Here is a 14,780-nt window from a genome sequence, read left to right on the forward strand (position 1 = left end):
TTTTCCTGCTTCAGTCAACAGGAGTTGGTTGCTGTTAGTTTCAAACCAGATGGTCCTAACTAATACTCCTGTATAACATTATTATATTTGCAATCATCTGTATTAACTTGAAGCCTTGGCTAGAGTAAGAAAGAAAAAGAGCCAAAGATAGTAATAATAATAATAGTGATGATGATGAAAAGATTTACTGGGTCATTATATGTTAAGAAACAACAGTTGATATTTATGTAACAGGGGATAACAAATCTGACTCTATATTGGATCTGCTTTAACCTTCTACTTTAACCTTTAATCTTTGTATTCTGTTGTTTTTGCTGAAAGTTAACTACTAAAAGCATGTTGCCTGTAGTTTAAAGTATACATAATGGCCCTTATTCAGGAACCCTGCCTCCCATGCCTGAGCGTAAGCTAAAATACTTTTATTTAGCTCACAGGAAACATCTTGACCCGGCCCACCAATGAATGGCTATAGTCAAGAAGTTAACACATACGTTCCAGAGTGTGGGAGGAAGCAGGAAATATTTCCAACAGCTTATGCCTCTTTTACTTTACCTCCTCACCCACCCTCATCTTTGCTCTATGAAAGAAACTAGCATCCAAACCCAGGCAAGATGTATCTTTGGGACATGAGTCCACCATTTTGGTTTGCTGGCTCTCTGAGGAAAGTCACTATTTCTTGCCCCAACACCTCTTCTCTCGATTTATTGGTCTGTCCTGTGGAAGCCATTTGAGCTTGGGCTTGGTAACATGTAGAAACTTATTTAATAGCAACTAATTTTGTTAGAAAAACTATATTATTTTGTGAAATAGTTGACTATAACAGTCAAATATTAAACAACTTTAAATAGAGTCTAAAACATCGCAGAAATAAGAATCATCTGGTGAGTTTGATAAATTATAGATACCTGGGACCCATCCCCTGAGAATCTGATTCAATATATCTGCTAACTAAGGTGGTCGGGACAGGGCTGTTATAGTTCTTATTATGGAGATGGACTGCATATCACTAGTCTATCTGCCAATTTATTTACATTTGAATAAAATAGTTCTTTATAAAGAATATGAACAGCCATTTTCCCCTACATAGTCTTTATCTAGAATCTTTTTAAAATTTAGCTTTTATTTTTACTATGCTAAAAATTTGCTATATACTTGATATTTCACAGCAAGAAAACAAGGTGTCCTGGGGTGAGCTATGAAGAGAGTTCTTAAAACACAATAGCTAAACAAATGTTAAAGGATTTCTAGCTGTTTTCCTCTTACTTCACTTTAGGGCAAAATACTAGCTAATAATGCTTCTTTTAATGATTTCAGTCTATGGGCTCAAGGCTAGGTTGCCTATACCAACTTTATGTAGATTCTTATACTTACTTGTAAGGTTGCTTACCATATGGCATAAAATGAAGTTGTGTTGAGTTATCAGTAAAAATACTTATATTAAATTTAGTATTAGGAAAGAGCCTATATGGAAATGCTGTAGTCGTGCTCCAGATCTTCCCCGAATTGGAGTTAATGTCAGCTGCATGATAGGTTTCTCTTATTCTGAAAAATAAGTATGCAGAAATACGTAGGACAAGATTATAAGAAACTTCATGCAGGGATTTGCTATGGAAGATTTAAAATATGAAAATAACCAGCCACTGATTTGTGATCCTGGTTACACAAATTTGTGATACTGGTTACACTGTTAGCTTAGGCTAGACTGGTAAAGATTACAACTAACCCTAAACAACTATAAAAGCCCAAACTTTAAGTTTTTCCAGGGGCACCTCATATGAAGTATTAAGAATGCATTGTCATTCATGAAACATGAAAGTTCACTCTGAACAATGATTGCTTCTTCATTGGCTTTGCCTTTGAAGCCTGAACTCCTCTTGGTTTTGGTTCTTACCTTTCTCAAGCCTTTCTCAAGTTCATTTTCATTTACAGACTTTGATGAATAAATTCCTGTGTTTGTGTCAGATTGGTAAATACCATTAATTCTTGGCTGTCTATTTTTCTTTAAATTTGGGGTTTTACACAAATATTTGGATTTTAAGTAAATAATTGAGCCCAGAAGTCATTGGTATCTTCTGAACAATTACTTATTACAACAGAGTCATAAAATTGTAAAATAGTTTATCTTTGGAGCCAGAAGCCTTAAATTTGAGTCTTGCCTCTTTTTTTCAGTAGTTTTATGGTCAAATTATTTGACCAGTTTCTTTGTTTGCATAAGTGAGGATATTTATATCTACTTCAAAATTGTAAGGATAACTTGATCCCCTTGCTGTACAGTGGGAAAATTTAAAAAAAAAGTAAATAAATAAATAAATAAAAATAAATTAAAAAAATAAATAATTTATTTTGAAGATTAAAAGAGAAAAGGCACATAAAAATGACTTTTGAAGAGTGTAAAACAATATATCCATACAGTGTACCAGAATTATCATTATAAATCATTATAACTTTATTCCTGTGGATCCATATTTTATGCCCACATGTAGAATATGATGTAAAGTTATTTGTAACTAAATTTTTTTTGTCTTTTGTCTTTTTAGGGCCACACTGTGGCATATGGAGGTTCTCAGGCTAGGGGTCGAATTGGAGCTGTAGGCGCCGGCCCTCACACAGCCACAGCAATGTCAGATCCAAGCCGTGTCTGTGACCTACACCATAGTTCATGGCAGCGCTGGATCCTTAACCTACTGAGCAAGGCCAGGGATCAAACCTTTGTCCTCATGGATGCTAGTCAGATTCATTTCCACTGAGCCACGACAGGAACTCCTGTAACTAAATATTTTAAATGCTTTCGATGATGAATGTCAAATCTTGGTTCTTTTTCTCTTTTTTTGTTAATTTTGCAGCCCTCTAAGTTTTGTAGTGCTCCTCCTGAATGGAAAATTATGCATTCTATGTAATGAATCATATATAATCATACCCTGGGCATTCATTCTACTATTTGTGCAGCATAAAGTGGTGCTAAGCCCACTGAGGTAGTTCTACTTCTTTGCCCTTAAATTCTACCAGAACAGTCCCTCCTTGATGGGCCTGACAGATGTGAAAGTGCATATTCATCTAATGGACTTGGCATGCATTGGAATCATCTGTTTTCTGGATCCTGTCCCCATAGTTTTTAATTCATTAGACATGTGGAGGATCTCCCCACAACTTTTTTCTCAGAACAGTTGCTGCTCCAGAACTGCAGTTTGAGAACCACTGTTTGGGATGATGCTGTGGGCTACACTTCCTTGTTATACCCTTCAGCAAAGGGTTTGAACTCCATTTCTACCTTGAGGAGCTTGATGATCTAGCATTCAACCATATGACAGATACTACTCATTGCATACATGATTAAACCTTCTATCATTTGGGGGAATTAAATTTAAAATGAAAAGTCATTTCTCATTCTAGCCTAAACTTTCACTGGGCATCTACTGTGGGCCAAAAACTTTTCTCACATGCTATGACATTTTAGTATATTTTTCATAAAAACAGGGCACATTTCTTGAAAGATGTGGTTTAGTATATCACAAGAAACCAAATCTGACAAATTAGAGAGTCTCTTTAAGAGTGTTAATAAGGGAGTTCCCTTGTGGCTTAGCAGATTAAGGATCTTGCATTGTCACTGCTGTGACACAGGTTCAATCCCTGGCCTGGGAACATCTGCATGCTGCAGATGTGCCAAAAAAAAAAGTATTAGTAAGAATTCTAATAACATATTTAGGCATGGTTATTTAAATACTGGAAAAAACACAAATGAAACTGGATATGTAAATCCATTCTATCATGACGATACAGAAATTTTGGAGACCCTCTTAAGAAAGTCTATTCAGCAAGCATTGCTGGGAAACCTGAACAGCTGCATGCAAAGCAATGAAATTAGAACACACCCTTACACCATGCACAAAAATAAACTCAAATTGGCCGAAAGACTTAAATATAAGACAGGACCCCATCAAACTCCTAGAAGAAAACATAGACAAAACACTCACTGACACCACCATCATGAATATTTTTTCAGGTCAGTCTCCCAAAGCAATAGACATAAGAGCAAAAATAAACCCATGGGACTTCATCAAACTGAAAAGCTTTTGCACAGCAAAGGAAACCAAAAAGAAAACAAAAAGACAACTTACAGAATGGGAGAAAATAGTTTCAAATGATGCAACGGACAAGGGCTTAACCTCTAGAATATATAAGCAACTAATACAACCCAACAGCAAAAAAGCCAATCAATCAATGGGAAAATGGGCAAAAGACCTGAATAGACTGTTCTCCAAGGAAGATATACAGATGGCCAGCAAACACATGAAAAAATGCTCAACATCGCTGATTATAAGAGAAATGCAAATCAAAACTACCATGAGATACCACTTCACACCAGTCAGAATGGCCATCATTCATAAATCCACAAATAACAAGTGCTGGAGGGGTTGTGGAGAAAAGGGAACCCTCCTGCACTCTTGGTGGGAATGTAAACTGGTACAGCCACTATGGAGAATAGTTTGGAGATACCTTAGAAATCTATACATAGAACTTCCATATGACCCCGCAATCCCACTCTTGGGCATCTACCCGGACAAAGCTCTACGTAAAAGAGACACATGCACCCGCATGTTCATTGCAGCCCTATTCACAATAGCCAGGACATGGAAACAACCCAAATGTCCATCAACAGATGATTCGATTCGGAAGATGTGATGTATATACACAATGGAATACTACTCAGCCATAAAAAAGAACGACATAATGCCATTTGCAGCAACGTGGATGGAACTAGAGAATCTCATCCTGAGTGAAATGAGCCAGAAAGACAAAGACAAATACCATATGCTATCACTTATAACTGTAATCTAATATCCAGCACAAATGAACATCTCCACAGAAAAGAAAATCATGGACTTGGAAAATAGACTTGTGGCTGCCCAATGGGAGAGGGAGGGAGTGGGAGGAATCGGGAGCTTGGGGTTATCAGACACAACTTAGAATAGATTTACAAGGAGATCCTGCTGAGTAGCATTGAGAACTATGTCTAGATACTCATGTTGCAACAGAAGAAAGGGTGGGGGAAAAAATGTAATGTATACATGTAAGGATAGCTTGATCCCCTTGCTGTACAGCGGGAAAATAAAATAAAAATTAAAAAAAAAAGAAAAACTTGGTTTTCACATTTAGGTGGGTCTTCATTGGAATTAAGAGCTTTGAATAGTACCTAGCACATAGGTATTCAGAAAAAATGTGTTGAGTGAATAGTGTGTTGTGTACAAAATAATTATGAGTATATAATTTAATTATTTTTATATATGTCAGTAAAAATTATTGAAAACAAAAAAAGAAATGTGTAAATATAACCTCTATCTTTTTACAACTTTTTTATTTTTATTTATTTTTTTTCCTTTTTATGGCCACATCTGGGGCATATGGAGGTTCCCAAGCTAAGGGTCCAAATCAGAGCTTCAGCTACCAACCTATGGCACAGCCACAGCAATGCTGGATCTGAGCTGCATCTGTGAATTACAGCTTGAGGCAATGCCAGATCCTTAACTCATCTCTGAGCCAGGGATTGAACCTTCATCCTCACTGACACTATGTTGGATTCTTAACCCACTGAGCCACAATAGGCACTCTTTTTCTTACAGCGTTTAAGTAAAATATTATTTGTTTGTCCTTTTAGCTCTCATGTTACTTTATATTTATTTATTTGGCTGTGGCATGCAGTGGCTTAATGTTGGGTCTCAGTTCTCAGACCTGGGATGGAACCAGGGCCACAACAGGTGAAAGCACCAAGTCCTAACCATTAGACCACCAGGGACCTCCCTCTCATTGTTCCTTTAGAAGAAAGCATTGAGAAAATTTTCATTTAAGAATTTTAAAAATGTACCATGAGCTACAAACCATCACAAAAAATATTTTCATGACATTATTGCATCCACAAGATTTCATCAAAAAATATTCTGTTGAAAAAAAAGTGATAGAAGGGACTAATAATAAGTGTTTTTCAATAGCACTGTACCATGTGGTGCCTTGTGATATTAAAAGAGCTATATTTCTCATACTCAGAGGGTAGAAATTACTACATCTTAGATTACAACTGTCAAGTTCCTGGCAATGCTTTTCAGGTTGTTACAGTGGGTAGCTCATTCCTGAAAGAATCAATATTGATATCTTTAAAAATCCTAATTTAAGGAGTCTAAAGTGCCATTTAGAATGTTCTTTTGTGAACTAGAGCAAGAAATTAATTAAAGATTAAATATGTTCATGGACTGGAAATGCTTTGTTTTGCATTTTTGTATGTGTGCTTTTCAATTCTTCCAGTATGCTGACAAGACTTTTTAAGGCAGGACTTTGCTTTTCTGTTTGCTTGCTTCTACATTTGATTATCTCTCATGCATATACTAGTTACTAGGCATTCAAATAGCCTTTAAGATAATGATTAAATAAATGATTCAAACTTTTAATCCCAAATGATCATTTAGTAGGCAGCTGCTATAGTTGATAAATAAGCTAAAGTTTACATATATATATATTTATTATATTTAAAACAGCCAAAAAAGGATAAAAATAAAGATAAGCAAAATGTAAATGCATTAATTTTTCCAAACATTCAGAAACCTTAGCAATAGAAGAGATGGCATTATATCAGTTTTAGTTGATAAAGGGAAACTGGCCTTTAAAAAAAGGCATCTACTCTTGTAATTTATTTTTTTAAATTAGCAAAAGGGATCTTTGATTTTTTTTTTTTTCAAATATCCTCTAGTGATCAAATTTGTTTTCCAGTGGACATTCATGCATTTGGTTGATATTCTGGCAGCCCATTCAAGATAAGATTGAGTTATTAAGCAGAAGCCATTCTCATCATTCTGAATAATATATCCCAGGTAAGCAGGGTAAATCTACGCCAATTTGAGACAGAGCCAAAGGAACCAGTTACTTATGTTTCAAGAAATGAGAAATTAATTCACTGCAAACTAAGCTATCCACAAACAGCAAAATCAAGCCTGAAATTATAAAACATTCATCTTTAGCCAAACTTTCAGGGGAAAAATTTGATGATAAACAGCAAAAACCATGCCATAGTAGAGTAATGAACTAATTTGTCATAAATTTATATTTTTAACTATTTGTCATAAATTTATATTTTTAACTATGTTTAAAGATTATGGAGCTTTAATATTTTATATGTGGGATAAATCAGTTAAGGGATGTTAAAATAGACAAATTTATGCAGATATAGAAATTTCAAAGTTTAGTGAAACAGCAGCACTCACTTTTTTACTTTGTCGCAAAAGGAAGCCAGACTCATATTACTGCCTTGAGGTACTTCAACCAGCTGAATGGTACAACCTGTCGGCTTAAAATAAAAACTGTTTAATTAATATAGTTTTGTATAGAAAAAAGATTAATACAATTCTACAACTTTTTTGTTTTAAAAAGCCATTCTTTTTTATGTTTAATTTTCATTTTAAACATTTTAATGAGGTAGTACATATAGAAAAATGCATAAATCTTAGATATATAGTTTGAATGTTGAGGACTCTATACAACTATGAATTTCAATATCCAATCAAAATATAGCACATTTCTATCTCTTTAGAATTTCCCTGGTATCTCCTTCTTTCAATCTGTAATCTCTTTGGTAACTGCTGCTAAGGTTTCTATCACCCTAGATTAAGTGTATGTTCCCTTTTGTGTCTGGCTTCTTTCCCTTAAATGATAAATATTTTAAAGTTTATGTTGTCACACATATCAGTAGTTCATCATTTTGTATTGCTTATTTAGTAGTGTTCTATTACATGAATATTCCACAACTTGTTTATCCATCTTCTTGTTGATGGGCATTTGTGGCATTTGTATTTTTGGGGTGTTGTAAAAAGAACTATTAATTTTCATATACAAGTGTCTTTCTTTTGCATTTTTTCTTTTTATTGTAATCCATTGTTATTTCCCCAATACATTTTTTTCCTACTGTACAGCATGGTGACCCAGTTATAAATACATGTATACATTCTTTTTTCTCACATTATCATGCTCCATCATAAGTGACTAGACATAGTTCCAGTTCCCAGTGCTACACAGCAGGATCTTTTGACATGTGTTTCATTTCTTGTGAATAAATCCATAAATGGCTCAGTCAGAGGGTGGGTGTATGATTAACTTTAAAATAAATAATTTTGCTTTATGTATTTTGAAGCTATTATAAAGTACATGTACACTTAAATTTATTATGTCTTCCTAATTGACCCTTTATTATTATGAAATGATCCTTTACTTTTCTCTAATAATACCTTGCCTTGAGCTGTACTTTTTCTTATATCAATAACCACACATAGCTTTCTTTTGCTGGTTGAATATTAATTTTCTTTTCTTTCTTTTTTTTTTAACTTTCACCCTTTGTTTCTTAAATTTGTAGGTAGCATTTGTCATTCTTTTTAAAATCATTTGTCAATTTCTCTTTTCATTTGTAATATATTTAGTATATTTATGGACATATATAGTATATTTGTTGGATTTAAGATTGCCATGTTCGTATTTCTATTTGTTTATTGTATTTCTCTTTCCCTGACTTTTTCAATTTGATTTTTTTCTTGTCTCATTTAATTCCTTTGTTGGATTTTTAGTTTTTCTTCTTTGTATTACTATACTAGCCTAGAAATTACAAGAGACATCCTATAATGGAAAAAATAAAAATCATTATAAATGAAAAAAAAAAACAATATACATCCTAGATATTTCACAGTTTACTTAGAGTTAATACTGTACCACTGCAACTAAAACGTAAGAATTTATAATAGTGGAGTTCCCATCATGGCTTAGTGGTTAACGAATCCAACTAGGAATGGTGAGGTTTTGGGATTGATCCCTGGCCTCGCTCAGTGGGTTAAGGATCCAGCATTGCCATGAGCTGTGGTGTAGGTTGCAGAGGTGGCTCAGATCTGGAACTGCTATGGCTCTGGCGTAGGCTGGTGGCTATAGCTCCAATGTGACCCCTAGCCTGGGAACCTCCATATGCTGTGGTACAGCCCTAAAAATAAAATAAAATAAATAATAATAAAAAATAAAAAATTTATAATAGTAAATAACATTTACCCCCTGCATCTTTATGCCATTGTTATCTTTTTAATTCACATATACAATAATGCTTACAATAAACTGCTTTTACTTTAAATTAAAGTCAGTTGTATTTCAAAAAATTGAGATAAAAGTGGCTTTTCATATTTACGATTTGTGCCACTCTTTGTTCTTTTCTAGTTTCCATCTGTTATCATTTTTTTTTTTTTTTAGCATCCAAAGCACTTACTTTGGTATTTCTTGTGTGCATGTTAGCTGACTAATTTCTCTCAACATTTGTTTCTATGGTAATATCTTTAAAATTTCCCTGAAAATTTTGAAGCATGAATGCATGCTTCAAGTACATATATATTCAATGACTATAGAAGTATATATATATATTTTTTTTTATAGAACTTTAAAAATGCCATTCCACTGTCATCTGGCTTCCATTGTTTCTGATGAGATAATGCTTTGATTCAGATGTTATTCCACTGCATGAATTTTTTTACCTCTCTGCTGCCTTTTATGATTTTCTCTTCAACTTTGGTTTTCAAAGGTTTGAGTATAATTTGTTTACATGTGGTTATCTTTGCATTGATTCTGTTTGGGATTTATTATGTTTCTTAGGTCTGTAATTTGATGTTTTCTACCAAATTTGAGAAAATTTCAGTTCATTATTTCCTTACATGAATTTTTCTCTTGATCTTTCCTCATCTGCTAGCATTCCAAAATTATTCATAAATTAGGAACTTTATCTCATAAGTTTCTGAGTCTCTGCCCATTTTTATGCAATTCTTTTATTTTCTCTTCTTCAGTTTGGGTAATTTCTATCCTTTTTCTTTGAAGTACTGTTTTTCCCATTGTTATCTCCTATACGTTTTTAAACACACCAAGTGACAGCAGTTATTATATTTTTAATACTAAATTTTCCATTAGTCTTTGTTTTTTCACAGTTTCTAATTTCCTCATTGGTCCACTTACTTTGTTCATCTTTACTTCATCTACTTGAACCTCCTTTTAATAACCTCCTTAAAACCTCTGTGTGCTAACTCTAACATCCTTTCTATCTCAGAATCTCTATTCACTGGGTTATTGATTATGGTTCAGAATTCTCTGTTGTTTACACATCTATGCATTTATTACTAAATATTAGATATGGCAGATGACACACTAGAAATTGTCTTTTTTACAAAGTGCATGATTTTTCTCTGGCAGGCGAAAATCTCCTTTGGTCTTGTCAGCCTTGATTTTATTTATTTTTTTGTTAGATCTCATCTAATTTGGTGGGTATAGCATTTACTTTAGAGCATGCTTTTTTTTTTTTTTCTCTTAAGAGATAGCTTTGTGTAATCTCAGTTGAATGCCCGAAGTGCTCAGCTCTGTGTCCTCTCTATCTGGTGAGAAATTCTGCACTGCAGAACTTGTACTCGTGTGTGGCAAACCTAATCTCCTGTCCCCACAATCTCCAGTAAATCTCATGTTGACTTCTAACTCCCACCCACTGTGTAGCTCCTTCTGCTGTCTGCCCCACAAATTACAGCCTTCTTGGCAGCTGGGTCTGCAGGCTCTGCCTCCTCAGCTTAGTGATACTGCTGTTCAGATTGGGCTCCACTAGCCTGCCTAGAGCAGGAAAGAGCCCTCAGGCAGAAACCAGAATAATCATAATGACACATTGGGGTTTCCCTTCTCTCAAGGATGTCCTTTACTGGCTTTTGTTCGCTGCCTGCAAGCAATTGCTTCATATATTTTGTTTGACTTCATAGTAGTTTTCAGTGGTAAGAGAAATTTTAGTACTTGTTATATTGTAATGATCAGAAGTAGAGGTTCCTAAAATTCACTGACTTTTAATTTAGATCAGTTGAGGTATTACCTTTTCTGCAAATGCCTCAGACAAAATTAATTGTTTCTTCTCCTATGAACTCAGCCTCTCTTTTATTTTACTGTGTTGTCATTATTGGCATGCAAGTTAGTTTAAGCAATGGGCTATTCCTAAAATATGATAGTTGTTGAATAAGAGGAGAATCCTTTGGTCTAACCTTGTATATTACAGCTGAAATAATGTTTCTTCTTTTTACTATTTACTTATGGTTTTACTTGTGTCTAGACAGTGTAAGCAAATAAATGTTTAAATATTATGTAAGATCTTCTGTGGTTACTAAAGTGATTGGAAAACTACTAATAAAACCATTAGGATGAACTGCACAATGATTACTAAATTTCCTACTCTTGGAATGATCCCAATAGAAGTTGTCTGCCAACAGTATAATTTAGGGGCCTCTGAGTAAAGGGACATTTTTCCTACTAGTGATGATATAAAGTTTTAATTCATGGTAGTGTAACAAAATATAAATGTAATTAAATGTATGTGTGTTTCTGTACTTGCATAATAACATAATAAGAATAGAAAATACTAAATATCCAACTATATTTTTATCTAATTAAATGTAAATACTATAACATTTTATTTAGTTTTGATGAAATCAGGAAGTTAAAAAGGGTATTATAAAAATTTTCTCTTTAGAAAAAAATCAGGAATGCAGAGTTTGTGAATAAGTGTTTTTTTTCACAAGTTATTAATATATTTCCCTATTTAAGATTAGTTACTCTCATTACCAAACTAACCCAGCACATCATTGAATGATTCTTTCAGACTCATATTTCTAGGTTGCCATATATGACACGTACCTCTATGTTCTTTGGACATGTACTTTCCCATGTCCTGGGTAGAAGAGAACCTTTAAAGAGCATCAGAGAAGGTTCCACAATGTTCATATTTCTCCTCCTTTTATTTTCTTCTTTTGGCATCGAGTCATTTGAGGAGGTTGGATATATAAGAGGAATACTACTTTCAAATCCTATATGGTAGTTATGATTTTCATTTTCCAGTTCGCTCCGTGAATTAATTTTATCCAGACTACTTGATGGTGGTGCTAAAATATCGAATCTGGAATCATCAGCACCATGGTAATTTTCTGTGGGGTTTCCCCAAGAGCTTTCTTTTTTCTTGCGTTGAGCATCTGGTAGCACAGAATGGCTAAAGCCAATTACTGGTGTTTTACTCCCTTGGTGACAGGAGAGCTCTGAACTTCTAGAAATGAATTCATTCAAGGATATTTGGTGTGTTTCATCTAATGAGTGCCTTCTTGAGTCCCAGTTTGATGCGCTGGACACAAAAATGGTGTTTTTTTCAATTTCTCTCTGATAGAGTGGGACTTTATTGCTGATTTCATCCACTATATGATCAAATCCCAGACTGACTTGGCTAGGAAAAAGGGGTTGATTTACAGAGTGAAATTCATGGTGCTCCTGCTGTTTTTCATGTGATTCACTGGAATCGAGATCTGTTTTCCAACAATATGCCATTCTTTATTTTATGTAACTGAGAGTATTTACTCTGTGCCAAAGATCTCCTAGATGATGTTATAAAAGATGATAGGAATTTTCCTAGAAAAAGCACAAAAGGAAAAAAACTTCTTTGATTAATTAGAAATAAAAGAGCGTGCAAGAAAGAAACAATTGAATAAATATAAACAATTGTTTTAAAGTTTCTCCTTAGCAAATGAAACAATTCATGAATGATATAAAACTCCATCAGGGTTCACAATATTAAAGTCCAAGATGGGGGGGGGGGCAGAGTTCTGACCTCAGATAAATTCATGAAAATCCTGTGATAGAAAAATAAGTCCACTTCAATTATGATAGGAGTTTCATGACTAAATCCAAACACAATATTCCCCTTTGGACCCCTTTCCTACTTAAAATCCACTGGCCAATAGCAACGTCATCTCATCCTGTATTTAGTCATCTGTAGGTGTGCTAGTACACTGAAGTCTTTTTATCATTTTAACAATATCTTCATGATAAGCAGTTACTCCATCCCTAGACATAGTTTTAACTTTTTTCTCCCCTGCATAACCAATCATCTTATAGATTGGCTACAGCCTTTCATCTCCTCCCCAAAACTCTTTAAATAATTGTAAACTTCTTTCATTACTTCTCCAAAACAACTTTCATTAAGTTCACCAGTGAGCAAATTCAACTGATATCATCAGTCTATATTTTAGTTTATCTCTCTGCAAAATTTGAATCTATTTCACTATATTTCTTATTTTAAAATGTTTTGTTTTGTCCTTCATTGGCGCTTTCTGTCACTGTACTCTTGAGTTCTTTGTTCGCTCTTCTTCAAAGATTCCTTTGCCTATTACTCATTTTCTACCTGACCCTTGTTAGAGCCCTTCTCAGTTATTCTTTTTGTGTAAGTTATTTTGTACCTCTTGTGGTTTAAATAACCATCTGTATCCAACACCCATTTCTGATAAAAACCCTTCAGAAAGTGGGCATAGAGGGAAACTACCTCTACATAATAAAGGCCATATATGACAAACCCACAGTTAACATCATTCTCAATGGTGAAAAGCTGAAAGAATTCCCACTGAGATCAGGAACTAGACAAGGATGCCTGCTCTCACCACTACTCTTCAACGTAGTTTTGGAAGTCCTAGCCATAGCAATCAGAGAAGTAAAGGAGATAAAAGGAATCCAAATTGGAAAGGAAGAAGTAAAACTATCCCTATTTGCAGATGACATGATCCTATACCTAGAGAACCCTAAAGACTCTGCCAGAAAACTGTTAAGAGCTCATCCATGAATTTGGCAAAGTCACAGGATACAACATTAATACACAGAAATTGACTACATTTGTATATACTAACAATGAAAGATCAGAAAGAGAAATTAGAGAAGCAATCCCGTTTACCATTGCATCCAAAAAAATAAAATACCTAGGAGTAAACCTACCTAAAAAGAGACGAAAGACCTGTACTTTGAAAACTATAAGACACTGATAAAAAAAATCAAAGATGACACAAACAGATGGAAAGACATACCATGCTCATGGATTGGAAGAGTTAGTATTATCAAAATGACTATGCTACCTAAGGCAATCTACAGATTCAATGCAATCCCTATCAAATTACCAAGGACATTTTTCACAGAACTCAAACAAAATATTTTAAAGTTTGTTTGGAAGCACAAAAGACCCAGAATAGCCAAAGACATCCTGAAAAAGAAAAGTGGAGCTGGAGCAATCAGGCTCCTGGACTTCAGACTATACTACAAAGCAACAATCATCAAAACCATATGGTACTGGCACAAGGACAGAAATATAGATCAGTGGAACAGGATAGTGGGATTGCTGGATCAAATGGGAGTTCTAATGGGACCTAATGAAACTTAAAAGTTTATGCACAGTGAAGGAAACCCTAAATAAAACGAAAAGATACCCACAGAGTGGGAGAATATCTTTGCAAATGAATCGACTGACAGGGGATTAATCTCCAAAATTTATGCCTTCTGCAGCTCCATACCAAAAAAACAAACAACCCCATTGAAAAATGGGCAGAAGATCTAAACAGACAATTCTCTAAAGGAGACATGTGGATGGCCAAAAAATGCATGAAAAGGTGTTCAACATCACTCATTATTAGAGAAATGCCAATCAGAACCACTATGAGGCACCTCCTTATATGAACCAGAATGGCCATCATCAAAAAGGCTACACACGGTAAGTGCTAGAGAAGGTGTGAAGAAAAAGGAACTCTATTACACTGTTGGTGGGAATGTAAATTGGTGCAACCACTGTGGAAAACAGTATGGAGATTCCTCAGAAAACTAAAAATAGAACTCCCATTTGATCCAGCAATCCCACTCCTGGGCATCTACCCAGAGAAAACCATAACTTGCAAAGGCAC

At 34.5% G+C, this 14,780-nt stretch overlaps 1 protein-coding gene across 1 annotated transcript in view; it reads right to left on the reverse strand.

Annotated features, from left to right (window-relative positions):
* The window catches only part of PIK3C2G (phosphatidylinositol-4-phosphate 3-kinase catalytic subunit type 2 gamma), a 360,083-nt gene that overhangs the window by 324,912 nt on the left and 20,391 nt on the right, over nucleotides 1-14,780 (reverse strand). The window contains exons 2-4 of the mRNA XM_047787464.1: nucleotides 11,716-12,474; nucleotides 7,248-7,330; nucleotides 1,388-1,542 (exon numbers count right to left, since the gene is read on the reverse strand). Of these exons, the coding sequence (XP_047643420.1) occupies nucleotides 1,388-1,542; nucleotides 7,248-7,330; nucleotides 11,716-12,393 (916 nt within the window). The 5' untranslated portion in view covers nucleotides 12,394-12,474. The remainder of the gene's footprint in view (nucleotides 1-1,387; nucleotides 1,543-7,247; nucleotides 7,331-11,715; nucleotides 12,475-14,780) is intronic.

This window comes from Phacochoerus africanus, chromosome 7 (genome assembly GCF_016906955.1).
Source record: "Phacochoerus africanus isolate WHEZ1 chromosome 7, ROS_Pafr_v1, whole genome shotgun sequence".
Taxonomy (NCBI): domain Eukaryota; kingdom Metazoa; phylum Chordata; class Mammalia; order Artiodactyla; family Suidae; genus Phacochoerus; species Phacochoerus africanus.